The following is a 27,291-nucleotide window of genomic DNA, read 5'->3' on the forward strand; positions in this document are numbered from 1 at the left end:
CATTTTCAGCTCCACAGTTTAGTTGTTGTTGTAGTTACTCTGTTAAAACATCTCATATGCCGTTTTAGCTTCATCCCATTTAAGCCAACTGGCTTCTGACTGGCTTCCTAAGACAAACAGAAGGTTTGAACAGCAGGTGGGCTTACCTTTTGTGTCCTAGAATCTAGATAACCAAATTAGTATCGATGATTGTTTCTGCCACTGAAAAAAAGTTAGCATGTTGAGCTAACCGCTCTGGAGTCTGAGCTTTTGGCTTACATTACTAGCGCGCCTGATTATTTGACACTGTTTAATACAGCTCAATATAAAGAGTTTCTCATTAATTTAAATAGAGGAATATAAAATCAGGTTGACTAAAACGGCCCCTGTGGGAAAGGTTTAACAAGTGCCATCTAATAAGACACTGGATTTTTGTTAGCTTTAGCCAGAGCCAGGCTAGCTGTTCCCTTGTGTTTCCAGTTATTGTGCTAAGCTAAACTAAGCTGCTAGCTGTTGCTAATCATTTTAAGTCTAACGTAAAATTATTTAAAACGCTAAACCAGATAAATCAAGAGTGAAGCATTGTTTCAGACACTTTAATTCATTAAGACAGTTTTTCGAGGTTGGCAGTGTGTGATTGGGCTTCGAAGGCTCAGCAGACATAGTGCTCTGTTACAGCCGCCAGGCTGGGCATCCTTTCCGCTGCTGAGTTCCCACTGGAGACCGACCAGATATCACTCAGCTCTGAGAGAGAAGATATAGTCAGAAGAAAGAAAAATTAGCTGTCCATAAGTCAAAATGTTGGGTTTTTAGCCCCATAAAGCCTGGACCAGAAAAATCCTTCTGGAAACTTCCATTTGCATATATGAATTTTCAGTTTTTAAGTTAAGTTGCTACATATGGCAATTTTATGCACTTATATCCTCATAAGACGAGTCCTATTCATTTATATCCGCTGTAATGAACATTTGTTTTTGGTCTATATCTTTTGACTTAATTGAGCTACCCTAATAAGTCCTGATGATGTGCTCTATAGAGGACATGCTGGTTTTTCCAATGATATCTCATGTTTTTGGGTGTCCTCTTTTAGCTTCAAAGAGGCAGGTTCTCAGGATATGATACACATATTGTGGCAGTGGGAACTGATTTATCTGCAGTTTGTTTGTTTGAAAAAATGAGTCCAACCTAGCCTTGTGTTCTTGGAATACTTTCTTAGTATGAAGGTAAAAGTTTGTGTGGCTTCATTAAATATACTAAAGTTGTCATAAAAAAAAAACAAACCAATCAGCTGATTCTGAGGGGTTCAGATGGGAGGTACTGATTGACTTCATATAGAATGAAAGATGCTATAGAAAAGGTCATGGAGTTATTAAAGGGTGTATTAAACTATAAAATTAACTATAAATTAAAAATGTAAAAGTAGTTTTCTATAATTTAAGGTGGCATCTTAGATGTTTTGGTTTTTCTGACCAAAAGTTCAAACACCCCCATGAAAAAAAATTTAAATCCTCATTTTTTTCACAAGCTGGAAACATTATACACACACACTTGGTTGTGTTTTTTTCTTTTTTGTTTTTGCTTGTTAACATTTTCAGTCCTCTAATTCAGTCCTCAGAGTGAAACATCAAACCAGCTCCTTAAACTACAGGAGGTAGATGAGAAATAATCACAAATCACACTAATTCCATCACATTGTATTAACACAGGACTCCCCAAAAATGTTTTGCAACTGTGAAAAACAATTGTTGATTTATAATCATTGCATTTGCATTGCAAATAAGATGTTAGACCTGTTTGTTTTGCACTGATTACAGTGTACGTCTACTTCCTCATCTCATAATTAAACCTTTGTGAAAACCTATACTGTAAGAAAATAAATCAGTTTAAGTCTGTAAACAACCTTATAATGGCAATTTCCCAATATATACTATATTACATTTTCTACATGTATAAATACAAAGTGCATAGTTCATGACAAATTCATTTTTTATTGAGAAATTTAACCAATCTGATGGTTATATTTCCATTTAGTTGATTCTTTATTTGATGTATTTATGGGGTTTTAAACACCAGATTCTTTATATAAGTACAGAAAAAAAAATCATTGTTTACTCTCAATGGGGTGATTTTAATTTAGCCTAGAGATGAAAATGTCTGTGTGCATCACATATCTAGACTCCAGTTTTCTTCTAGTTTTTTTTTTTTTTTTTTTTTTTTTTTAAGTCTGACGTTTATTTTATGGTAAGTTACCCTTTTTAAATTTGCTGTAAGTGCCACCTTCCAACTTGATCCTGCTGCCCGTGCAGAAGGCCAGTTCTCTCTCTCTCCATCTGAAAACACATTTTCATCTTGATAGAGAGCGAAACATCGCGATTACATCAGAATACAGGTTGGATGTATTGGATGCGAGGTAGGTGTGTGTGCGTGTGTGTGTGTGTTTTCCACCTGTGGAAGAAGAAGATAAGGAGGATCAGCACAAAAGACATCAGATCAGTAAGAATCCACATCAGTTTGTACTCATCGGGACTCTGAGAAGCAGATCAGAAGAGACCGTATGGAAGTGAACAGGTGAATATTAATATCTTTCACACATGAAACAATAATAAAAAGGTAACAGATAAAACCACAGTTCATTTTATCATTCCTTTTATCATCTTGATAATTACTGCAAATTCCTGTGATTAAATATGGTTTAAAAGCTTCCCTGATAAAGCTTGTAGCACTCATTTCTACCACAAGATGGTGCTGCAAGTTAAAGTAACCAAGCACTTAATCGACCAGGAGGCCTGCCGGCTGTAGTACTATAAAAAGAAATATCAAGAGTTAATCAAAGCCGAGAACACACTTGAAAAGATTTCAACACCTCTCTGGTAAAGAATTGCCCAATGATATGTAACAATGTGTATTATAACATAATTTAGCATGCTACAGATGTGTTTTAGTGCTTTAGATGACTAAATGATGTATTAAAACAGATATAAGAAACAAATGTAACAACAAAAGCAAGCAAAACTTTATGTAGCACAAGCTCACGATATACACGGTGTACGTTGTGTTTTTACAGATAAAAAACATAAAACACTCAACCGCAGGATACTTTAAAACACGCATGCATGAACAATTATTAGAACCTAAAAATTGCAATCGATTAAACAAGCAGGAATAGGGTAAAATAATAATTAAAACCAGAAACTGGACTACTGAAGGTTAAATAGGAGTTACTATGAGTTTGGTTTAATCCCTGATTATACTGGATGACTGATGTGATTTGGTAGGTTGCTTCAGCAGCTTGGACCATAAAAGGTAAAGCCCCACTACATGATACTACAACCGCACCTCATCCAAACTACCTCAAAATTGGTACCCTTACTCCCCACTCCTAACTATATGGTATCATCACTAGGTCAGGTGTTTCAAAATAAAAGCATCTGCAGTAAGAAAGAGAGAGAACAGGTTGATGTCAGACATGAAGCGCATTGCTTGAACTTACCATGATAAACAAAGGGGAACTGATGGTGCTGAGCAGCTGGGGGGCGTTAGTGGTGACTGAATGCACTCCAGCACACCAGGCTAGAGAGTAGAGCCACGGCTGGCTGATCACATACAAGTTTGTGGTGATGTTTACTGCAGTGTACTCCCTACACACAGGAGAGGAGAAAGTCATGAATATTTCTAAACTAAGGAGGAGGACAGTATAGACACACACACACACTTGTGTTACCTGATGAGCTCAGCAGACATGGAAGTGTAGTCCAGGTTGAGTTTGACGATGTGGTTACTCTGGAGCTCCTCTAGAGGGAGCCGACTGCCTGAAGTCTGCTGGAGCTCAGGATCGAGTTCCTGGACCAGAGCTCTGAGATTTGATGGCAGCCAAAGCACCTAGATATGGCACGCAAGCAGTGTTACCTACTACTCACTCACAGTAACTGCACTCTTTACTCTTTTCAAACGGTAAAATGCTAAATTACAACATTTCACAGTGGAGTCTGGTGATAGAGAAATAAATAAGCCTCACCTGTGAGGAATGGATGGATGATTCGTTCTGGATGACCTCGAGCGTGCGCTGGATCCAGGTGTCTCTGAAAGGGTGATCTCTGGGTGGCCGATAGAGGTCGAAGATCACGAGTTTGCCCGTCTGAGCTGCCAGCTGGAGGAAGGCCTGCAGGCTACAGACCGACTGGTTTCCAGCTCGCTGTCGGTCGTCTGCGTTCAGAGAGCCAGCCGTGCCAAATGGGTTGTGCTGCAGGGGGTGACCATCAATAACCAATCAATACAGTGATTTCATATGACATGTGATATGCTTTTCATTGGCCAGCTGATTTTTTTTTCCCCCCATTTTTGGCTGTTGTCATGAGGAATTCATTTGTGTCCAAACATGCTCAACTCCCTCCTGTAGTTATAGTAACACTCTTAAACCTCGAATATAGTAAACAAACAATCTTTTTTTTCTTTTTTAGCATTTCATTACATCCGTACATCCATTTTCTGCCACTTATTCTAGTCTGGGCCAGGGTTCTCTCTCCCCAGCTACCTCCTCCCGCTCTAACCCTCTTCTGGGACGCATTTCCAGGCCAACCAAGTGATGCAATCTCTCCAACATGCCCTGAGTTTGCCCCAGTGTGTCAGGTAGACATGCTCAAAACACTTCAAATGGCTTATTTGAATAGAAAAGATTAGCAGCTGTGCTCTGAGCCCATCTACGGCAAACAGCAGGTAAAAGAATATCAGAGAGGTTATTAGCTGACCCCTCAAACATGCAGTGAATAAAATCAATAATTCTTCCTTACTTTTTTAGAGCTTTTTTTTCTTTGGTTACATTTTTCAAACATCAGAGAATAGCTATGACTATCATGGGAAAGGTCATTAAATGGCAGACTCACAGACAGGAACCAGTCCCCAGCGTTCAGGCTCTCCAGCTCGTTCCAGGTAAACCTGGCAGCTGGAGTATTGGTCCGGTTTGGGAAAACTTCATGGATGTTGGTCGTCCGCTGCAGAGTGTAGTCATGCATCAGAAAAGGCACTCCATCAAAACTACAAGGACAGGACAACAGTATGAGACTCTAAATGGGGCAGGGAGCTTTTCAGAAACAGAAAAGTCAGCTTGCCTGAAAAGTTATTGTATTTAAAGTTTAATAGGGTTCACTGAGACCTGGCTAAGTGCTTGGTCTTCAGTGAGCATGTATGTAGAGAGCTACTGGCTCAAATGCTCAAATTCTTTTATCAATACTTTACATTCACGATTACACAAACTTGGGGAATTTAAAATGCCAATGAATTCCTCAAAAAGTCGATTATCATTAGATTTATTGGATACTTTGATTCTTATTCTTTATACTCGACTTTAATAAACAATATTTTTTGTAAATGTAAGGGATAACACTCATAACAGTAGTTTATTAATGAGTGACGTCCAAATCAATTAAAAAAGTTGCCTAAAGGTTCTTTATATTGTAAGGTAAAGACCAATAATACATAGAAAACCCCAACAATCAGATGACCCCCTACGAGCAAGCACTTTGGCGACGGTGGGAAGGAAAAGCTCCCTTTTAACAGGAAGAAACCTCCGGCAGAACCAGGCTCAGTCAGGAGCAACCGTTGGCAGTATCTCTTTGGATCTCATATTGAATGTACCAGTGAAAATATACCAGATTTGGAATCTACTTCAGATCTTTTATCTCCCTAAAAGGACGAGAACAGCTCTCACCCATGATACTGCGTATCAGTCAACTGTCCAATTGCAAAAATGGAGGACTGCGTTTCAAAATGGATCTAAGCATTAAACAGTCTTGAATGGTTTTAAATCTGAGCTGGTTTAGAGAAGCAAAACTACAAAAAATGTCACTGGATCTGACTGTATTTTACACATAATTAAATACCATGTGGTAGAAAAGTGTCCGCCACAAAAAGAACCAAAAGTAATAGAGCCAACGCTGCAGGAATCAGAAATGTTATACTATTAGATAAAGAAGACTGTGGTTCATTGTTGCAGCTGTTGCAATTAGAAGTTCACATTTTGTAACGTTAATCTGAAATCAGATCAGTCATCAGCAGAAAAAACACCACAATTAACAGGAAGTGAAACAAGATGGCAAGACATCCACAAATGTTTGGTCACATGATCAATCGAGACAGTCGTTGGCCACGCCCACTGTTGATTCTGCAGCATCTGCGTATTTGGTTGCGGTTTTAAAGCCACGTTTGTTTCTATAGGACATTTTAAATAACCCCAGCTGACCGAAGTGCTGAACAAGTTATTCAAAATATACACTTTACATAACAGTTACTAAATGAGCAATAAATACAGAACAAAAATCACACAGAACAAAGTCAATAAGACGCCGTTTGCATAATAAAGCCCAGGGTGCTCTGCTCAGAGTTTTGAAAGTGTTTTACAATAACTGAGACTGTGCAGTGATTATGTGAAAAAGTAAGCTGCTGACATGTGATTGCTTTGTCACTTTGCAGCATGTTTTCTAAATACTGTTTAGGCTGCATTGCACTGGGCTCTCAGGGCCATTGCTCCTCGCTGACCTGATGGTGACATCCGTCTCCAGACTGTCACACCCAGCCTCCACCGCCTTCTCAAAGGACATCAGGGTGTTTTCTGGAGCGAGCTGCAGAATGAGATCAACAGAGAACAGCAACTTGCAGTAGCAGTCAGTGCATGCGGGGGACTTTCTCTCAGCTCTGAACAAAACACACGAAGGATGTGAGCTTCCCTTTGTTTTTGTGTCAGTTCAGGGCCTGAGCGGTGCCCAAGAACATATTTCACATTACACTCATTTATGTTGTGTCACATTCAGGCTTAAAACTCTTTTACAGACCAAAAGGTTTTACAACAGCATGTAAAAAATCCTTTCCTCTCATGAACAGTAACTGTTTGTTTAAGAAAAGAAAATCAAAATCTGCTTATTTCTGTTACAAAGAAAGAAAAATTCTCTGTTTTACTTTGTCACATGTGACACTAGGACAATTGAAATACTGCTGCTCTCTCACTTTAGTGTACAGGACTGTGTACTGTGTTTTTGCTCACCATAGGGGCTCCTCTGTGGCCAATGAGAGCCGGTGCAGGGCCCAGGGTTCCCTTCTCTTTGATACAAGGAGAATACAACCCGAGGGGAATCAAGTAGAGGGACAACAGGACGGTCAGGTACACGGCCATGATCAGGCCTCGCCGTACTAAAACACAAACACACAATATAAAGCATAAACACGAAGAGAAAGAAATTAAAAACAACTGCTCCTAACTAATAAATGAAGGAATCTGTGTGTGTGTGTGTTTTTCCCCTCAGTATTTTTCTAACCTGCTTCACAGTTCGTGGATGTATAGGTGAGAAGAAAGTGTTGTGAGGTCGTTTGGATGAGTTGGAAAATCCCAGTAAGACCATCAGTTCCTGAAATACTCAAAGTCACTTAAGCACCTTTACATGCCTAAATGCACTGAGTTGCTCTAATGTAATTGGTTAGTTGATCAGTTGTACCTAAGAAAGTGTCTGCTGAGTGTATTTTGCCCATATTGTGCTTTTCTTGTGTTTCTTGAAAACTTATTTTTCAATTTACTTTAAATATGAGTTTTTATGTTTATCATCTTTTCATATATCAGAATAAAACCAAATATTTTAAAAGCATGTCTGAGACTCACCCGTGCTTTTGTGGCGAAAGAAATGCAAAGCAACAGGCCAAGCCAGTGATGTCATCAGTAAGACTCCGCCCACATGTAAGAAAGGTGCTGTTACCTGGTCATGAACAAGAGGGAAAAAAAAAATCTAGTTAAATCTAACACGAGAAGTGGAAATCATAGACACACAGAAAAAGTTACGTTAAGGAGGAGAAGAAGAGCGTCACCTGGAAGGACAGCAGCAGCGTCCTCCATTCTTTACTCCACAGGTTGGACAAGACGGCCATGGCGATGACGGAGACCGTCAGGCTCACCAGGATCCCGATCTGCAAAAAACAGTGTCAACGTGTAGAAACATGAAAAATGTTTCATATGGATAGAAAACATCTTCATTTGGTGACACTGACTAGAATTGATTCATTCTGGTGATTTTTTTCTTTAGCATCCAGTGAATAAAACATCCTAATAAGCTCAGAGAAAAGAATTAGCAGGTCAATTTTAAGGATGATGTCTGGGTGAATATAAGGAGAACAACAAACATGGATAGTATAGTTTTCCACTGTGTGTTTTTCTATCCAAGTATGTTTTTACTGCACTAGCAGTGTGTTTTTTCAGATGGTTTTTCATGGTGGATTAGAATCTGATGGTGTTTTCCACTGGTTTTGAAAAGGTCCCAAACACCACTATGGTCAAATGCAGCCTAAACCATGACCGAGCATCCACTGTGTTTTAAATATAGCTGAAGACACTCGCTGTTGTCTCTCTATCCTGACCTCCTCTGTACTTACTGACGATTTGAAGCAAAAATGTATCTCCATCAGACCTGTTGCCACTAATTTTCAGTCCAGCTCTTGTGTAATGTGGCATATCTCAGCCTTTTTAACCTTCCTTAAGAACGGCTTCGTTACGGCCATCTTTCCACTGAGACTTTTTCTGATAGACTTCAATGAGCAGTCGATGAATCAACCGAAGGTCCAGATTTCTCTCTCTCTTTTTCCTACTTCTTAAGGAAAAGACTTTCAGACACGGAAACTATTTTATCTTTGGAATTTTTCATAGATCCAGGTAAAGTAATGGGGACACAAATAATATGCTTTTGCCACAGGCTGCTAGTAACAAAGTGTTAAAAGATATCATTTAAAATCGGTTCTTTTATGTGTAGATACTAGATCATCCCCATATGTTAGGTGATTTTACTGTGCTTGAATGATTCATAGGTCCATGTTAAGTGGCTTAACAAAAAATAAATGAAATCCCTGTGAAAATGTCAGGTCAGCCAGCGTTCAAAGAAGAATTTTGAAAGACCTTCAGAAAGCCTGAAGAACTATTGCCTATGACCACTTTAGTAAAATTAACAGAGAAAATAAAGAAAAGTCCCTTTAAGACTGACAGTAATTATCCACCATAATTACTGTGCAGAAATTCATGTCTGAGCTCAGAATTGTATTTGAAGTCTGCAAACAAAAATCTATGAAAAAGCTGCTGACCAGTTCCAGTGACACTGCATTGACCCGACATTCCATAAAAACTATGAGACACATCACTGAGTTACCTTGTGGCTCCAGTGTAAATAAAGCTTCTGGCCCTCTGACAGCAAGCACACAGCCAGCAGCTGCAGAGACAGAAAAGTACAGACAAAATAAACTTGGGAAGAGATGATGAGACTTTCTGGGCAAAGCCTGAGCTAGTCTGAGGAATAGTTCAAAGTCTATGTGAGATATAGTTAATAAATGCATTCACCAAAGGGCTTGCATTTCTGTACTGGCTTTAAAATTCCCATAATAAAACTGACTTTTGTGCTCAGACAAGCCTGTTTTGTGCTCTTTGTGTTCTGGTTCTGCACTATTTTTATCATTAACTGTAACGTTCCTGTAGCACACGAAACAGGAAAGGACATAAGATAACAACATAACATAGTGGGCATGGTTATGGGTTAAAAGATGAGCACATAAAACTCCTCTTGCACACAGGAACGTCACATGAATGCATAAGGGCGGCGCTTGGCAAAGTTTAAAGCAGCCAGAGCAGAGTTTATATAAAAACCTGACCTCTCATTGCCTTTGTAAAACTGCTTTCACACTTATGATCTGGCCAGGTTCTCATGAGCTCGTCGATTTAGTAAACACACAAACAGTGAATCTTGTTTCTTTTAAATTTACAAACACCCACTTAAATTTTGAAACTAACATGTATTTCATCTGCAGATGAAGAAAGTGTTACATCAGTTTGGAGTTATATGTTGGAACCATTTACGCACTTGCTTTCTAATCTACCACTTCACAGCAGCTGTCTCGAGCAGCTTTATGTTGTATGATAAAGACCCTGCAGAAGCCCTTTATGGTTACAGTGGGGAGGAGCTCCCTGCTAACAGGAGGAGGTCTCCGGCAAAACCAGGGACTGATTGTTGGGTAAGAAAAAAGAAAGGCAAGTTGCATGACATAACTAGACTACCTCACGGAAAGACTGATAACCACAGTTTCACTGGCCTGTGGCCGATTTATGACTGATTTCATGAGCGTGCCTTTGGACTGCAGGAGGAAGCTGGTCTACCTGGAGAATTCAAAGTACTGGGAAAATATGCAAATCCCAAACAGGAGCGATTAGTGACCTCAGAAGCGTGCAGAAATGTTGATAGGTGTATTTTTGTACTACGAACAGGGCTTACTGGCAGGCTTACTGGTTCCCATGTTTCCACTCTTAATGACTAACAGCCTCCCAGCTTTTCCTGCATATTTATGAGAGCAATAATAAATTGATCTCTTGCATAACTCTGCAGCAAAGCAAAGGTGTCAAAATGTCAAAGTAGCCCAGAAATGAGTGAAAACACCAGCATAAAACTGCTGCGGGGCTGCAGATCAATCGATTTCCCATGAATCCACTTATGGTGGGGGGAGGGTATGATTTGTGGGAGAGAGATAGGGTAGGATGGTTAAGGGCATGGCATCAGCTGGGGTGAGTGGTACACCCAGAGTGCTAATTATTCTCTCTCCCTGTATAGTCGGTGCAGGGCCTGAGGATGAGGAAGTGAACAGAATGTGAATGTTTCAAATCTGGGCGGCTGCTGGCGCGAACAATTGCAGTTACAAGTTACAAGATAATTTCAGTGATGGTGGATTAAATATATACAATATTTAAGTGTTTGCTTTCATTTTTCGGGTTTTAAACAATCGATCAGTTGCTTCAAATTTGTGTTTGAAAGGAAATTACTAAAAGTGATTGAGGTTCCTATTTTAATGCTGTTGTATCAATAAAATATAAAAGAGAACTTAAATGAACAATTTGTGGTTAAAAAAAATAAATAAGACTTTTTTCTAAAAAAAACTTTCCAAAAACACTACAAAATAAGACAAAAAAAGCAACAGTAAAAAGTTGACACCACTTGGATAAATTATCCAGTCAGCTAAAAAGACAAGTAGAAGAAATCGAGATGAGAGATGAAAAGCCAATGCAGCGTTTGTGTCTCACCACAAGCACTGTGACGTAGGTGAAGAAGACCACAGCGACAGCCAGCAGCACCACAGACCACGGGAACCAGAAGCCCAGGTTCCCGAAGTTAAACCTTCAGCCAAATGAGAGGAAGCACAACAGACATGAAGGCAGAAAAACGTTTGTTACATGTTCAGTCAACAAAGACATATGAACGTAAATTTAGCACCAATGATTCCTGCAGCAGATTAATGTGAACAGCTCTATGTTTACCTACGACAGTACTATAAGTGCAGGAGTCGCTCCACCCACCAGTCAAAGTCATTGTAGTCATTCTTGGCTTGTCCCCAGAAGTAGAGGAACAGCAGCGTCAAGCAGAAAGCCGCCACAAGCACAGCAAAGCTAGCACCCTCCAACTGATGACAGAGGAGACAAAACAATGAGAGAAATTTGTTTTTGTTATTCCCCGAGTTAAATCCAGCCCCCCGCACTGTTTACTGCTCTGTTTCCGTGGCATTTTAAGACTTCCTCTGAGCTTTACAGAGACAGAGGAGCTCCAACCGACAGCTCTGTTCAGCATCAGCACAATAAAAAAGCGAAATGAAGTTGTTTAACTGTAATGTCTGAAAATTATTTCTCATTTGGTGACTTTTACAGTTGTAGAAATGCAAATACTGAAATCAATAACTGCAGAAAACAAAACAAAGAATCAACATCACCCTTACCTCATTTCCTTTTATTGATTTGTTTCATCTTCCTCCAACTGTAGCTGACTTATATTCTCCCACAACGATTTATTAGTGTTTTTTTTCCTGTTTGCTGTTTGGTTTGACGATAAAATTCATGTTGCTGACCACATGTGTCTCTAAATTTAATTATTCAGCATTTTTTTTCAGCATATTTTGAGTGCTTTTACTCCTCTCTTTCCAAACACAGCATCTCAACTTTAGATGGCTTTAGAAAAAGAATTGGGTGCACAGGTTTCAATTTTTGAGTGTGTTCCTCTAACCCACAGAGTCAAAAGTATATATACCAGCTCAAACATACACATAGACTCCTACTAATATTTGGTTAAATGTCCATTAGCAAGTTGTACCTCGACTAGATCCTTTTGATATCCATCAACAAGTTTCTGGCACAATTTTGGGTAAATATTTGACAACTCTTTTGAGTTCATTTGAATTTGTTGCACAGACCTGGCTTTTAGACATAGTCCACAAAATTTCAAAAGGGTTGAGGTCGGGTCTCTGGGAAGGCTGTTCCATCCGGCTTTATCCCTTCCAAAAATAGTTTTGTTGTGCGTTTGGGATCAATGTCCTGTTGGTTGTTGATTTGAAGTGAAAGTGAAGAATTTGGAGGTTCACTATTCCAACCACTGCACAGTCCCCAAGCATGATGCTACCGCCACCATGCTTGACACTTGCTACAGTATTCTCAGGTTCAAAAGCCCATGACAGGGATGAGCCCTGGTGGTTCCTGAACATCCTAACCAGTTTACTCCCATTTGAAGATCACAGTTTGGATCTTCTTCCAGATCTCATATTTTCTTGCAGCTCCCTATTATTTTGAGTATTCATCAATCCATTGAGTGCTGTCAAACAAATCCTTTTTATGCTCACAACTACCAACTGTAGTCAATCATGATCACCAATTAGAAGTTAATAGGGCTTAAAGGACACTGTTGAACCTTCAGGACCACTTATTCAAATATGTGAGTGTATGTATATATTTGAGCCTTTGTGGATTAAGAGAGCTTTTTTCCCTAAACCTGAATTTTCTATTTACTCCGGTTATCTTTGTCTAATATTAAAATTTGATGATCTGAAACATGTAAGGGTGCAAACATGCAAAACAAAAAATAAGAGAACAGGAAGGAGGTACATGCTTTTTCAGAGCACTGAATGACTCAAGAAAGGAAAGGGGGCCACAGAGACGACTTACGTATAGGGCCTAGAGTTCTGTGCTGATTTCTTATATTCAATCTTTAAAAAATAAATTCCAAAACATTCAGTTTCCCTGGACTTTAAATTTGGTAGGAACACTAGAACTTAAAATAAAAAAAACCCAAAACACTGAAACTCCTGTAAACTTAACCACAGTATGATTCATTAATTCCAATGATAATAAACAGATGACTTTGGCTGGAGCAGAAGTGGCTCTTGTGTTGCTGCTTCCTGACCTTGTTGCAGCAGCAGCCCTCAGGCTGACTCCTCTTGTAGTGTTTCCACTGGCAGCCGTACAAACCAGCCAAACATGACACGAAAGGCTGGTGCTCATAACGTTGCAGCAACTTCACACGAAGGCTACGAAACCACTGCGACAATGTAGACGCCATGGCTCATACACACACTGCCACAGCCTCCATCCTGCTCCAACGCACACAGAAATAAGAAAAATCGACTAAGACAACCAGACAAATTCAAATCCAAGCTAAAACATCAGAAAAGAGGCAAATCAAGTAAAACAGGTATAAAACAGAGGCTAAAAGGGTCTTAAGTTTGCATTGAAATTGTCCAATAGCTACTAAAGCATCACTTTTAGGGTATATTGTGGCATACAATGTGTGCAAGCTAAACCTGAGCTATTATTTACTGTCTTTTTGTTTTGTTTTGTGGTTTGTTTGGGGTTTTTTTTTTTTTTTTTTTTTAATAGGATAACACTGAGAAACCGTCTAACTCCTCTGGGCTCAGCTCCCAGAAAGCTAAAGTTACACAGCTCACTGGTCGGTTTTGTCCATCACTGGCAGGCTTCTTCACATATGATACTCAAATGGGTCATTATCACTACAGGAGAACAAAGAAAGTCTCACTAGTTGTGTTTCCCCCCTTTAAGACAGATTTACTTATAGTGCGCTTGTGTATTGACTGAAATAAAGTGAAGACAGATGAAACTGATTCAAGTATTTAAAAAAAGAAACAATTGTTTCCTGATTTCAGCATCACTGGCATTTCATGGCAGATTGTCATGGGTCCACTTCCTGGAAATCATAAAACATGACATGACAAAATATCCACCAGTCATCACGAAACTAAAGACAACCAATCTGGGATTATGGTGCTAAATCTTGCAAACTTTTAATCAGACTCAAATCTCACTTTTTTGATTCACTTAACACTTTCCTTCGTGTGTTGTATCGTGGCCGAATTAAAGATTTAGACTATTTCATCATAAAAAGTGCTAAATGAGTAAAACACACTAAGCGCGTTCGCAAACCAGCATGAAAATATTAAAATTGTACATTTATTTAACGCACTCTGGTGATGAACGCTCCATAAAACAAAGAACGGCACCTGAGGACCTGTTCAGAGCTCAAGCGAGCAGCGGATCGTTACAAAAACACTGTGCAGCTTCCACTTCAGCCTGTTTTTTGTTATGTCGTAAGGACAGATCTCCTACCTCCAGGCCGGTTCTCCCTCCGGGTAAACGGCAGAGAAGAAGCCGCAGTGTGCAGTCGTCCGGAGCAGGTGGCCTCGGAAAACGGGTCAAGTCAGCGGGAATTACTAACACGGGGACCAGGGGAAAGGCCCTGCCTTCAAAAATACAGGCACACACGTCTGCAGTAGGATTTTACCGGTTTTATACAATCTTGTGCATTATTTTTTCGCCATTTAGCTTTTATTTACACTCCATAGCGAGATTTTATATGTATCGAGAATATTTAGTAAATATTTGCAAGTATGAGGCAACAGAGCGGCTTTATTTTGAAATTAACACGGAAATGAGAAGATTGTAACTGTTCCTCTGCTTTACTGCTGTTGATGTCCTGCACCTCTGTGTCATCCACCGCCACCTGTTGCCGCAGTCGTGGAAAGACACTGCGACCATCATCATCGTCGTCGTCATCCCAAGGAAAGCTTGGTTTGCAGGCGGGCTTTAAAATACACGGGTCCCATAAGCGAATAGATAAAGAAATAAATGAATGAACTATTTCTAAACATTTATTTGGGCAGTTATTGTAAAGGAACTCAATTCTATTTTGCGTCAAATCACAACAACAGTCGCCTCAAGGCGCTTAATATTGTGAGGACCCAACAGTAACACAGAGAAAACAGGAAACCCCATCAATCAGACAACCCGCTGTGACCAAGCACTTAGGCGAAAGTGGGAAGAAACCTCCAGCAGAATCAGGTGAGACTGGTTGGGGTTGAGGGGAGGAACACAGGACAAAGACATGCTGTGGAAGAGAGCCATAGTTTCATAATAACTCATAATAAAATGCAGAGAGGTGTATAAACACATAGTGAGTGAAAACGGGTGACAGGAGAAACACCCAGTGCATCATGGGAAGTCCCTAGCAGTCTAAGCCCATTGCAGCATAAGTGAGGATTTGGGGTCACCTGATGCACCCCCAACTATAAGCTTTGTCAAAAAGTAAAGTTTTAAGCCTAGCCTTAAAAGTAGAGATGTCTGTTCTAGGACCCACAAGCAAACCAGCAGTCTGAGAGCGAAGTGTCCTAATGGGGTGATACAGTACTACAAGGTCATTAAGATAAGACGGCACCTGATGATTCAAGAACTTGTATGTGAGGATCAGGATTTTCAATTCTATTTTGGATTTAACTGGAAACCAATGAAGAGAAGCCGATATAGGAGAAATATGCTCTCTCTTTCTAGTCCCTGTCAGTGCTCTTGCTGCAGCATTTTGGACCAACTGAAAGCTTTTCAGGGAGTTTTTAGGGCATCCTGATAATAACAAATTACAGTAGTCCAGCCTAGAAGTCATAAATGCATGAAATAGTTTTTTAGTGTCACTCTGCATAGAAGTGAAAATGTATGCTGTGACTTCTAATGATACTGCCTAAGAGACACATGTATAAATCTTTAATTTCACAGGTCACTGAAAGATCAATCCGAGTCCATCCCAGGCTACTCCGGCTAGCAATGTTACTGGTATGAAAACATCTACTATCCACTATAATTTAGGTGATTCATCCAGTTTCATGTCAGAGATGGGGGTCTCAAGAAAGACAAACCCACTATTTATTGTTTAAGTATTTTATACATAAAACTGTACAAATAATCAGCTTGTTTTACATTATATGAAAAAAAAAATGAGGAAACCATGATAAATGTTGTAAAGACTCACCTTTCAGCGCACTCACTCACTTCACCAAATTCACCTTGTTTCTTTTCCTCACACTTGATTGGGTCTGGTGCTTGCCCTTAATTGCACTCACCTGTCACACATTATATAAGGACTGCACTCACCTACAGCTCACTTTCACTCCTCCTTTCCCACATGGGTGTCAGCTGAGGTGAGTTTTTGTTTGGGTCTCCTCAGTTCACGTATTATTCTAATTTAATGAATGACTTACATCAAATTTTGTTTCTTTTCAGAGTTAGCAGTCCATGTGTGTCCTTCAATACTGATTATTCAGTTAAATGAGAAACCTGTAAGTGATTGATGACTTCATTCTCATTCTGATCAGATGAGCCCATGATGGTAACAAGCTCCCGCTTCCTCTGAACCACCTCCTCCTTACAATAAACGACAAAATATTAACAAACAGAAGAAAAATTTAGGTGAGCATGTTTTTTTCCTTTCCAATATCAATGAACAGTCTTGGAATATCTGTATAGCTGGTCATCTGTTTGCAAACCTGTAGAAATTCAATTATATTGATTTTGCATACGTTCATAGCAGTTGCTTTAAGGTGCTTTAGTTTTATTAAGTGAACAATAGATGATCTTTGAGCAGCAAGTTCAGTGAGGGTCAGGATCTGCTCCATCTGGAGGTGAAGGTAAAGAAGAGGAAAAGAGCACAGACCTCACGAGAGAGAGAAGAGAAAAATTTAATGACAAATAGATGGCATAAAAACACTAGGGGAGTGACAAGAGGAGAGTCCTTCAGCAGCACAACTAAGGGGTGAATGCATTCTGAATACGAGAGCAGAAAAGGGGAAAAAAATCATCCTGAATCATCCGGATTCATTTTTTCCTAATGACACAGTTAACAGTCTGTACAGAGTTTTCATCGGATTGCAGTGCACCCCCGAGTCTGGTCATGCTTTCCATCTCATGCTCTTCCGCCCCCTGAATGGCTAATGTGTCATCTCTCCGGTCCAGACAGGAACTCTGCTTTCTGAATATCAAGTGAAGTTAAAGCCCAAACAAAGTGATTCCTTCACTAACATCTACAGGGTGGGCCATTTATATGGATACACCGTAATAACATGGGAATGGTTGGTGATATTAAAGTCCTGTTTGTGGCACATTAGTATATGTGAGGGGGCAAACTCCTCAAGATGGGTGGTGACCATGGTGGCCATTTAGAAGTCGGCCATCTTGGATACAACTTTTGTTTTTTCAATAGGAAGAGGGCCATGTGACACATCAAACTTATTGGTAATGTCACAAGAAAAACAATGGTGTGCTTGGTTTCAACGTAACTTTATTCTTTCATGAGTTATTTACAAGCTTCTGACCACTTATAAAATGTGTTCAATGTGCTGCCCATTGTGTTGGATTGTCAATGCAACCCTCTTCTCCCACTCTTCACACACTGATAGCAACACCGCAGGAGAAATGCCAGCACAGGCATCCAGTATCCGTAGTTTCAGGTGCCAAAGATAAAAGTCTAAGGGGGTCAGATCGGGGGAGCTTGGGGGCCATTCAACTGGCCCACGACCACCAATCCACTTTCCAGGAAACTGTTCATCTAGGAATGCTCGGACCTGGCACCCATAATGTGGTGGTGCACCATCTTGCTGGAAAAACTCAGGGAACGTGCCAGCTTCAGTGCATAAAGAGGGAAACACATCATCATGTAGCAATTTCAAATATCCAGTGGCCTTGAAGTTTCCATTGATGAAGAATGGACCCACTATTGTCGTACCCCATATACCACACCAAACCATCACTTTTGTTGGTCCAACAGTCTTGGAGGGATCCATCCAATGTGGGTTAGTGTCAGACCAATAGTGGTGTTTTTGTTTGTTAACGTCACCATTCACATAAAAGTTTGCCTCATCACTGAACAAAATCTTCTGCGTGAACTGAGGGTCCTGTTCCAATTTTTGTTTTGCCCGTTCTGCAAATTCTGTGCGCCAATCTGGGTCATCCTCGTTGAGATGCTGCAGTAGCTGGTGTTTGTAAGGGTGCCATTTGTGAGTAGCTAATATCCGCCAAAGGGATGTTCGACTAATGCCACTCTCCAGTGACATGCGGCGAGTGCTACACTGTGGGCTCTTGCTGAATGAAGCTAGGACAGCCACTGATGTTTTTCTTCATTAGTGACAGTTTTCTTGCGTCCACATTTGGCAAATCCAACACTGAACCAGTTTCACGGAACTTAGCAAGCAGTTTGCTAACTGTAGTATGGGAGATGGGTGGTCTCGTAGGGTGTCTTGCATTGAAATCTGCTGCAATGACCCGGTTACTGCGTTCACCAGATATCAACACAATTTCGATCCGCTCCTCACGTGTTAACCTCTTCGACATGTCAATGGCTGTGAACAAAGAGAAACTTGTAAATAACTCATGAAAGAATAAAGTTACGTTGAAACCAAGCACACCATTGTTTTTCTTGTGACATTACCAATAAGTTTGATGTGTCACATGGCCCTCTTCCTATTGGAAAAAAAACAAAAGTTGTATCCAAGATGGCCGACTTCTAAATGGTCACCATGGTCACCACCCATCTTGAGGAGTTTGCCCCCTCACATATACTCATGTGCCACAAACAGGACTTTAATATCACCAACCATTCCCATGTTATTACGGTGTATCCATATAAATGGGCCACCCTGTACACCCGCAGATAGAGCTTTGTTTACATGAACCTCTTAAAGCAGATAAATAGCTGCTTTTACACCATAAACAGAATAAATGTCTAGTAGTTCATCTTGTTTTGCTTGAACTTTTATTCCCACTGGGTGGGCAGACTCCCACTGCAGCTGCCGGACAGACTTTGTAAATATTAACAAATTCTGCACAAATAGGAAATGCCAAGTCAGGCAGATCACAAGCAGCAGCATGTGAAGGACAATGGTAGAAATAGTCTAGTTCAATTTAACATAAAGAAAATGTAAGAGTGTAAAGCAGCTTGAGTTCAGCCTTTATATAATGTAAAGCGGAGGTTGATGAGATGTTACTTAGCAGATTTTTTTTTTTAAGTCAAAGTTCATTTTCTTTCCATCGCTGAAATGCTAATCAAACAGTAATTAATGGATGGAATAGCTCATTTTACATTCCAGACCAAAGCAGCAGCGGCCCAACTAATCCCACCATGGTAATAGCACTTCTGTACTGCAGGCCTGAGCTTTTACAGACATCATGTGAGGGAGCGACACGTGAGGATGCAAATGTCAAATGCAGGGAAACTGGTCATTAAAGTCTATTTGATGTCCAACACTGCAAACTTCCTCCAGGCATTCATTGTTGCTGCCCATCAAACTAAAATACGTTCAATTGTTTGGATCTCTTGATCGGATGAGTTACGGGTTTTTGGATCATACCACAGCATCTCAATTAAAAATCAGTCCTAACCTTAAGCCCCAAAAGGTTGATTCTGATATAAAATAAAATAAAATGCATTTTCAAAACCATTAAGAACCAGTTAGAAAAATGGTAAGGACAAAAAATATAATTAGACAATTTTAAAAAAAAATCATGTATAAAACAATCTGCATGTATAAACAATAAAATGATCTTATGGATCGCAGGGAGTCACGTATAACATTTAATATGCAAAATGGAAACAGATTTCCAGCTACTAGTCAGGAGTCCAGCAGAACCAGATGAAATCAGGTAATTGGTGCTTTGTTCAGTTTAACATGAGCTGCAGTAATCTAGTGTCAGTAATCTAATCTGTGTCTTAACAGAAAAGAATAACTGCATATTGTCTGCATAGTAATGTAAGAAATGCATACAAAGAATGTGTCCAGAAATTCATCCCCGAGGGTCACTGATGAGGCCATCCATTTATTAATATGATTTCTGAAATATTTGATAAATATGATGAAACGTCTTTTTAAAGAAGTGTCAGAGAAACCAATCCAACTCCAGTCTGTCAGAGTGAATGGTATGATCAATGATTTGACTGGAATATATATGAAAATGTGTTTTTGCCCTCAACCACTCCAAGTAACTGATGGGCCACAGCTTTTGAGGATTTTAAAAATTATTAGAAGTTTGGAAATGGGCCTGTAGTCAATGCTTTTTCTTTTAAGTTAACAGATGACAGTGGCTGTTTTTAAGTAATCTGGCATGCACCCAGATGATAGATAATAACTCCGCATCCCTGGTTGAAATGTATTTTTGATGCACCATTAGAAAATGTATACTTCAGGCAACTTGCATGCCTTTGGACTCTAAAGACACTGCAGCACCCGAAGGGAACTTCTGATATTAATTTTCTCACATTATTGAATGCATATAGAAAATTGTATCACACTGTGTGTAGGCTTTTCTTGCACAGAAAGACAAATACTTGGCATGTTGAATAAACCTACATAAATGATCATCAACACCAGACCCTGTCGATGGTGTTAAACAGGAACTGATGGTTGTGCCTATTATTGCTAATCAAGCTAGAGAAACGGGATATTCTTGCATCTTTTAAGTCAGTTGAACAAGGTTAATAACTACTTTGTGTGCTGGTAGCCCACATGGAGGTTTTTTCCATCTAGGTTCAGCTTTTCTGCTCTCTCATCTATGATGACAAATATGATCATTGATCCAAGGTAAAAGAACGACTGGAGCAAATTTGGATTTTAAGGAGGCCACATTATCAAGAGCTGCACAATTAGAAGAATTAGATTAAATGTAAGATCAGATGAAAGCAGATTTCAGAACTTTGAGAATTCAGAGCGGGATTTAGGAGGCTGCTGATAAACAATGGACCAAACTAATTCTTTAAAAATTGTTGGGTGGACAAAGTTCCACAAGGGGGCAGCAATCCCCAGCCAAATCTGCTTAATACAAAAAAATAAGGAAATAGTTTAGAGTAAAAGATTTATTGGACAAAGATCTGCAGTTAAGAAGGCCAATAACTGTTAAACTGTCAGGCTGTGATTTACAGGGCACAGGAATGAAATTATTAGGTCCGGAAGTAGAAATGTGATCATTTTGCCCTTATTACAGGGATTGGTAAAATTGGTATCTGAAGAATGAGGTTACTGAGTTACTAATTAGAATAATGGGCAATGATTATGGCTGAGCATTATGGTTGTGGACACAGGAGGCCTGTAAAGGGAGCTAGTACAGAAAACCGAAGTACAGCTCACCACGTGAGCTGGAGAAAGGATAGAGGGATGTAGACAGACGGTATATTATTACTGTCTGTCTGAATTATTACTTATTATGCAAATCTTACATCTCAATGTCAGTGTACTCCATTTTTATATTGCATTAGCGTAACTGCAGCCACCTGGAGCAATTATCCAGTGTTTTTGGGAACACTGGGGGCAAATATTGATAATGTATACTTTATTTATTGATCCCCGTGGGGAAATTCCTCTCTGCATTTAACCCATTCACTCCTTGAAGCAGAAATAAGCACAGCTGGATAGAATTATTACTTAAATCTCATCTATGCAAGTCTTACATAGACATGGTCAAGAGGACCTACTGAAATTCAATCTAAGCATCAGAATGGGGCAGAAAGGTGACTACACGTGGCAGGCTGGTCTGAGTATTTCAGAACCTGCTGATATGCTTGGCATTTATCCAGTGAGTGACAGCTCTCTGGGCAATGGCCAGACCACTTTGAGCCAATAGAAAGACAACAGTCTGAATGCACAACATGTAGAACCTTGAAGCAGAGGGGCTACAGCGGCAGAAGACCACGCCAGCAAAAAGAAAAGCTCAAAGGCAAGTTCACCGACACTGGACAAAAAATGTTGCCTGATCTGATGGGCCTCCATTTCTGCTGTGACTTTTGGATGGTAGGATCAGAACTGACCTGTTTGGATGGGGAACAGGAGATTAACATCGTGCATGTTCACCTGATGAATCTGTGTGTGTTTCAAAGAACGTTGCTGAGTCTGTCAGGCACTAGCGTGGTATACCAACTAAAGTGGCCAGTTAATATAGGTCAAAGGATGCTGTGCAAACAGAAAACCAGTTTTCATGACTGTTGAAAACTTCTCTCTTACACAGTAACACCATATCCATAAAACATGGAACTCCCCCCTCTACATGTAGAGGATCACCACCACTGCACCCTGGATATTAGCACAGGGTGTATGAAAGGTGCTCCAATGCCTTTCTCCTGCTACAGTTCATGTGCACACACCTGCATGATGTTTAAAACCTGTCAGAACAGGTTTTCAATGAACTGTCTGATTTCCGATGCCTCTGCCTGAACTTCTCACTGGTAGCGAGGTCAAATGTTAAGCCCTTCAAAATATTTACCTCCCCATTCCTGATTTGACTTTTCAAAATAAAGCATGGGTTCCTATGGGACACTAAAAATAACTCGAGGCCAAACAGGAAAATTAATAGTCAGCAGGTCTGGGGTGCACCCCACCTTTAACTGTGTCAGCTGAAGTAACTCCACCCTGCCTGTTAGTGGATGAAATCATGCCTGTTTTTTGTTTTGTTATTTGTTATTTAACACTTTGTAGACAGAAATGGAACCAAGCGCTATAAGGAACAGACCAGTTCGTAGTTACAGAGGACTATGAGTGCCAACATGAACAAATACATTGTTAATTAAATGTATCAATTAAAACTGGAAATATTTAATTAAATTGAATCATAATTATATATTTAATCAATTTCCCATTGTAATTTGACGCATTTTATTAAATATGTAATTATACGTTTATTTAATTCGTTTTGGCACTCGGGGCCCTCCAAAGTGGTGGACATTTAATGTCATTATTAATCCAAAAATTCTGACTTGCAAAAGTCCATCTAAAGGCCAACAAAGAGACCGTTCCCACTCACATTCACGTCTAGGGCCAATTTAGAATCACCAGTTAAGCTAACATTCGTGTCTTTGGGCTGTTGAAGGAAGCCAGAGCAGTGTGTGAGTATAGTTAACTAAAACTAAATCTGCTGCTGGTAATTTGACTCATTTTTCTGGTTTTGTACAAAACCTTGCCACATATTGGAAAAGCATTTCTTACAGAAAGAGCATGGAACTATGTGCCTTTACAGGCATGTGTGGTGTGATCAGCAGGAACATGAACTGCATAGAAAGTTACAGCAGCAAAAGAAGAGGACTGTCCCCACGTTTGAGCTTTGAATGGGAGAAATGGTGACTGCATCATATCTAAAGAGAGACTCGGTGAAAACAGACTCGATACAGAGATCAGTCATGTTTTACAATGTTTATAATTAATATTCTGTGTTTTTGTGCTTTTACCCCCTTTTTTTTTTTTTTTTTGCATTTACATTACATTATACAGATTTTAATGCTGTCACAGGTATGTGCCGGTTTTCCTTTGTTTAGATTTTTTTTTTTTTTAAAGAATAATACAGTAAATTAGAACTGCGTGTTGTAAAACATCGAATTACAAACTGAAAGAGAAAGTGCCCTCAGGCTGACTCTTGTAACCGGTTTAATAAGGATGCTTGCTGTGAGTAATCCCGCCAATCACTGCAGCTCCCCATTTATTGCCCACTTTTAGTAGTTGGCCTTTAAAGTCACTGTGGATTTATCTTTCTTTTTACCACGAAAACATATTACACCTCTATGGAGTTTTTTTTCATGCTTATATTCTGACTGAACATGTGGAACAAAGCGGTGTCTCGCTGGCACTTAAGTATTTTGACTCTAAATACTTTTAATTATCAGGCATTCAAATCCCCACTTTTATTTTGAAGGCGGTCTCAATCCGTGCGCCTTGACGCAGCAGCGTGGATCAAGTAGACTTTACTCTGACAGATAAGTCCTGAAAGTTGCCCCCGTCACGAGGAGCGGCTTATGCATTGAGGTCAGACCGTGTGGGGCAGTGAAGAGCCGGGAGATGACCTACCTGTGGGTTTCCGTAGCGGTGCTGGGGGTTTCGGTGCTCCTCAGCGAGCTGATCCGCTCCGCAGCGCGTGTGTTCCCGAGAGATTACCGGATTTACCTTCTGGAGGCGGCGTCCACATTCCAGCTCTGCTGCTGCACGCATGAACTCAAACTGCTGGGAGACTCGGCCCACCTGGAGCTCAGTTACGGCCTGGCTCTCACCTACACGGTGACTCTTGTCCACTTGGTAACTTTCCAGGACGCGACCTGTAACCCCACCGCGGCTCTAGAGAGTGTGTGCCGCGGGACCCGCAGCTTAAGAGCGGCCGGCTTCCTCATTATGCTCCAATTCGCAGCTGCCGTCGCCTCGCAGTCCTATGTCGCCTCCGTGTGGTCGCAGGGTCTCTCCGACATTCACCTGCAGCACCAGAGCACTGACTTCAGGTGCTTCGATCCCCTAGGCGGGACGCTGCTGGAGGCCGCGGTGGTGGAGCTGGCCTGCGCCTTCGTTTTCCAGGCTGCCTGCATGCACGTCCACAAACTGGACGAAAGACTCCAGGTGCACTTCATCGCTGCTGTTGTAACGGCAGCAGTTTATGCAGGTGTGTTAATGAGGGGCACTTCCTACTCTTCACAAGTCTAAACAAGTAAATGAAACCCCCTTTAAATAGAAAGGGTCACAGTTTGTGCCCCGTACACCGCACAGACCCGGAAAACTTTTTTTCTTTTTCTTTTTTAATGTTAAGAACAATCCTGCACATGAATACTGGCAATCACCCTGCCATGGTTTCTGTCAGAAACATTGTACTGTCCTGGGAACCACAACATAGACCCACAAGAAATCAAGATCTAAACGGCACAACTAAAATACTGATCACAATCCTACTAAATCCAGAATTTAAACCATCCTGTCAGCCTTTGTTCTTGCAAAAGTGCAATTATTAAATGCAGCAAGCATGCATATTTACCCTCCTCAGCATGTGGGTTAAAAGTGTAGATGGTTCCATGCCCATAAAGTAAATTAATTATTCTTCCATCTTTTGTTTTGTGCAGGTGGAGAGATTTCCGGAGCCGTTTTCAACCCAGTATTGGCCTTCTCAGTTCAGTTCCCCTGCAGCGGCCACACCTACCTGGAGTACTGTTTTGTGTACTGGCTGGGACCAGTTTTAGGTAAGCAGCAGACTGGAGTCCACTCTTTATGATCTCATGTCCACTTTTAGATGTGAGTGTGGTATTTGTTGTCTTTTCTAACTCTCGGCAAATAAGATAACTGACTAAGCGCTCAGGACCGACCTGCTCTACAAGCTACTCCATGGTTCGATTAGGATGACTGTCCTCTAAATAAAGAAGCTTGGCCTGTCATTTAAATGCACGACTCATACCTGACATATGTCTGCTTGTTGTTACCAAAATAACTTCCTGTGTCTAACGTGTGTGTGCAGGCGTGGTGAGCTGCATCCTGCTGTTTGAGAAGATCATCCCTTTCCTGTTTGGTGGGAGTACCGTTGGGCTGGACGTTCCTGCCATCCAGAAAAAGAAGACCCAGTAGGTGCGAGGGGGAAAAGCCGTGCCTGTTTTATTCCTCATGTCTTAACGGATAACAGCAGCACAGCCAGCTTTTGTTTTTCTTTTGTTATTAATGCTGCACTGCAGGGTTGCCTCACCTTCAAAATGTCTGTGAACACATAAAAAAACAATACACACTGTAATGTGTGGGTACTGTCAGGGTAAAACGCACTTTTACTGTCACTGAACAGCAAATGTCAGCTAAGATGTCAAATACACTGTTAGAAAGCTGGCAGCTAATCAGAACACAAAAGTGGCTTCAGTTTCTCACTAAAAGATGACAAATGTGCTTCATACAGAGGCTCAAACCTGCTGTTAAAACACTATTTTAAATGTTAAAAATAACATATGCATTCTGTGGCTTAAGGTTGACCTAAAATCTTAATTCTTCTTTCTTCATGTGCAATTAAATGTTAGCTATAATACCACTGCAGCTACCAAAAAGCATAAATTTTCTAGTTGCCCTACATTTAACAGGAAAACAGCCCTGGATATGCACGGTTAGTGCCATTTTTATCAATAGTTATTTTCATGAATCTTAGTCTTAAGATTTAAGCACAAATATTTAAAGTATTGCCAAAAAATAATGTGAAAATTGTCATAAGCACAACAACGATGAATGTATGCACTATTAAGCTGAATGTATATTTGTGCTTATGTCATCGCACATGTGACGAAGCTGAAGAACAACAGAAGCGCACAGATTTTAAAAATACGGACAGAGCACAAGCAGCTAAGTGGTTAATATGCAAACAAGTAGGTGTGATGGTGCACCTACTAAAATGTATCTTTTTCTCTATGAAGTCTGGTAGATTCATGACTTTAATTATTTATGCTGCTCCCTTATTTCCCATGAGCGTCACCACAGCGGATGGATCCGGCTTGCACGACCCTTCCATTTATTTTGGTTTGGCACGCCATTAGGAGTACAATAGCCTGGGTCTGTTCTGGATTGCGGGAGCCACATTCCAAGCTTTTCTTAAGCTTGATATCACTGATATCAGGACATGTTTTCAGAGGTGTGAAGAAAGATCCCCGGTTCGAGACCAGAAGAAGACTCCAATCCATTTGAGGTTGTGCCTGGAAGGTTATTCTGTGTATGGATCAGCTGTGGCAATCTCTCGTTAATAAGAGAGCAGCAGAAAGAATTTAAGACACATGCAGCCACGTACAATCTCCAAATGCCATAAAACAACATTATAAAAGTGTTTAATTCACTCTTATTGCCAAACTGGGTATTGTTGGAGAAAAGGACTGCAGATGTTTGGTTTTATTAACCATGTTTTCAAAGCCTTAAACCTTCAGATGTCTTGCTTTTCTACTTCATGTAGCATGTTAAAGAAAACTGGACCTCAGTTGTAGGACATGCTAATGGTGATGGTTGGTTTTGGGTGACTAAACCTTTGATCTTTTATTGGTTTAATCTCACGTTTGGCTCGTTAACGCGTCTGTCTGGTAGTTTACTGTATTTAAAGGTTCAGGTGCTAGAATTATACTGTATGTGGTGCTGGTGGGACTTTGGTGTTTTATTTTTGGGGCACAACACTGAATCTGAAGTTTCTGTGCGTAAAGACAATTGATCTTAAAAAACTTCTACAGTGCCAGTTTCTGATTGTAAAACTGGGATAATTATTTTAAATAAGAATGTGGTTAAAAACATTTGTCTGTGAACAAAATGTATAGTGGTTTTCTATAATGTTGTAATTTAAATGCAGTATTTTGATTAAAAATATGTCTGAAAAATGTTAAATGCTGTGTTTTTATTGGAAGGTGGCAGGGAAGTTTCCATGCAGACATT

The 27,291-nt window shown here is 40.2% G+C and overlaps 2 protein-coding genes across 3 annotated transcripts; one reads left to right on the forward strand and one right to left on the reverse strand.

Moving 5' to 3' along the window:
* Positions 1 to 559: 559 nt before the first annotated feature.
* Positions 560 to 24,084, reverse strand: LOC146661172 (glycerophosphodiester phosphodiesterase 2-like). Of its 2 annotated transcripts, none has more exons than XM_085421253.1 (16): positions 23,950 to 24,084; positions 13,203 to 13,389; positions 11,336 to 11,439; positions 11,063 to 11,156; positions 9,150 to 9,209; positions 7,825 to 7,923; positions 7,622 to 7,715; positions 7,013 to 7,158; positions 6,511 to 6,593; positions 4,860 to 5,010; positions 3,995 to 4,219; positions 3,701 to 3,858; positions 3,470 to 3,617; positions 2,425 to 2,507; positions 2,230 to 2,309; positions 560 to 723 (listed from the first exon to the last, which is right to left on the reverse strand). In XM_085421253.1, the coding sequence occupies exons 2-16, from the start codon at positions 13,356 to 13,358 to the stop codon at positions 632 to 634; spliced, it is 1,773 nt and encodes a 590-aa protein (XP_085277379.1). In that variant the 5' UTR covers positions 13,359 to 13,389; positions 23,950 to 24,084; the 3' UTR covers positions 560 to 631. The 2 variants fall into 2 exon arrangements, with proteins under 2 accessions (XP_085277379.1, XP_085277378.1); XM_085421252.1 differs by lacking the exon at positions 23,950 to 24,084 and adding an exon at positions 14,420 to 16,501.
* LOC146661173 (aquaporin-11-like) lies at positions 23,862 to 27,243 on the forward strand. Its single transcript, XM_085421254.1, has 3 exons — positions 23,862 to 24,529; positions 24,981 to 25,097; positions 25,370 to 27,243. The coding sequence occupies exons 1-3, from the start codon at positions 23,941 to 23,943 to the stop codon at positions 25,474 to 25,476; spliced, it is 813 nt and encodes a 270-aa protein (XP_085277380.1). The 5' UTR covers positions 23,862 to 23,940; the 3' UTR covers positions 25,477 to 27,243.
* Positions 27,244 to 27,291: the final 48 nt, after the last annotated feature.

This window comes from Rhamphochromis longiceps, linkage group LG10 (assembly GCF_057381845.1).
Source record: "Rhamphochromis longiceps isolate RC_006_pf linkage group LG10, R_longiceps_female_GT1.1, whole genome shotgun sequence".
Taxonomy (NCBI): Eukaryota; Metazoa; Chordata; class Actinopteri; order Cichliformes; family Cichlidae; genus Rhamphochromis; species Rhamphochromis longiceps.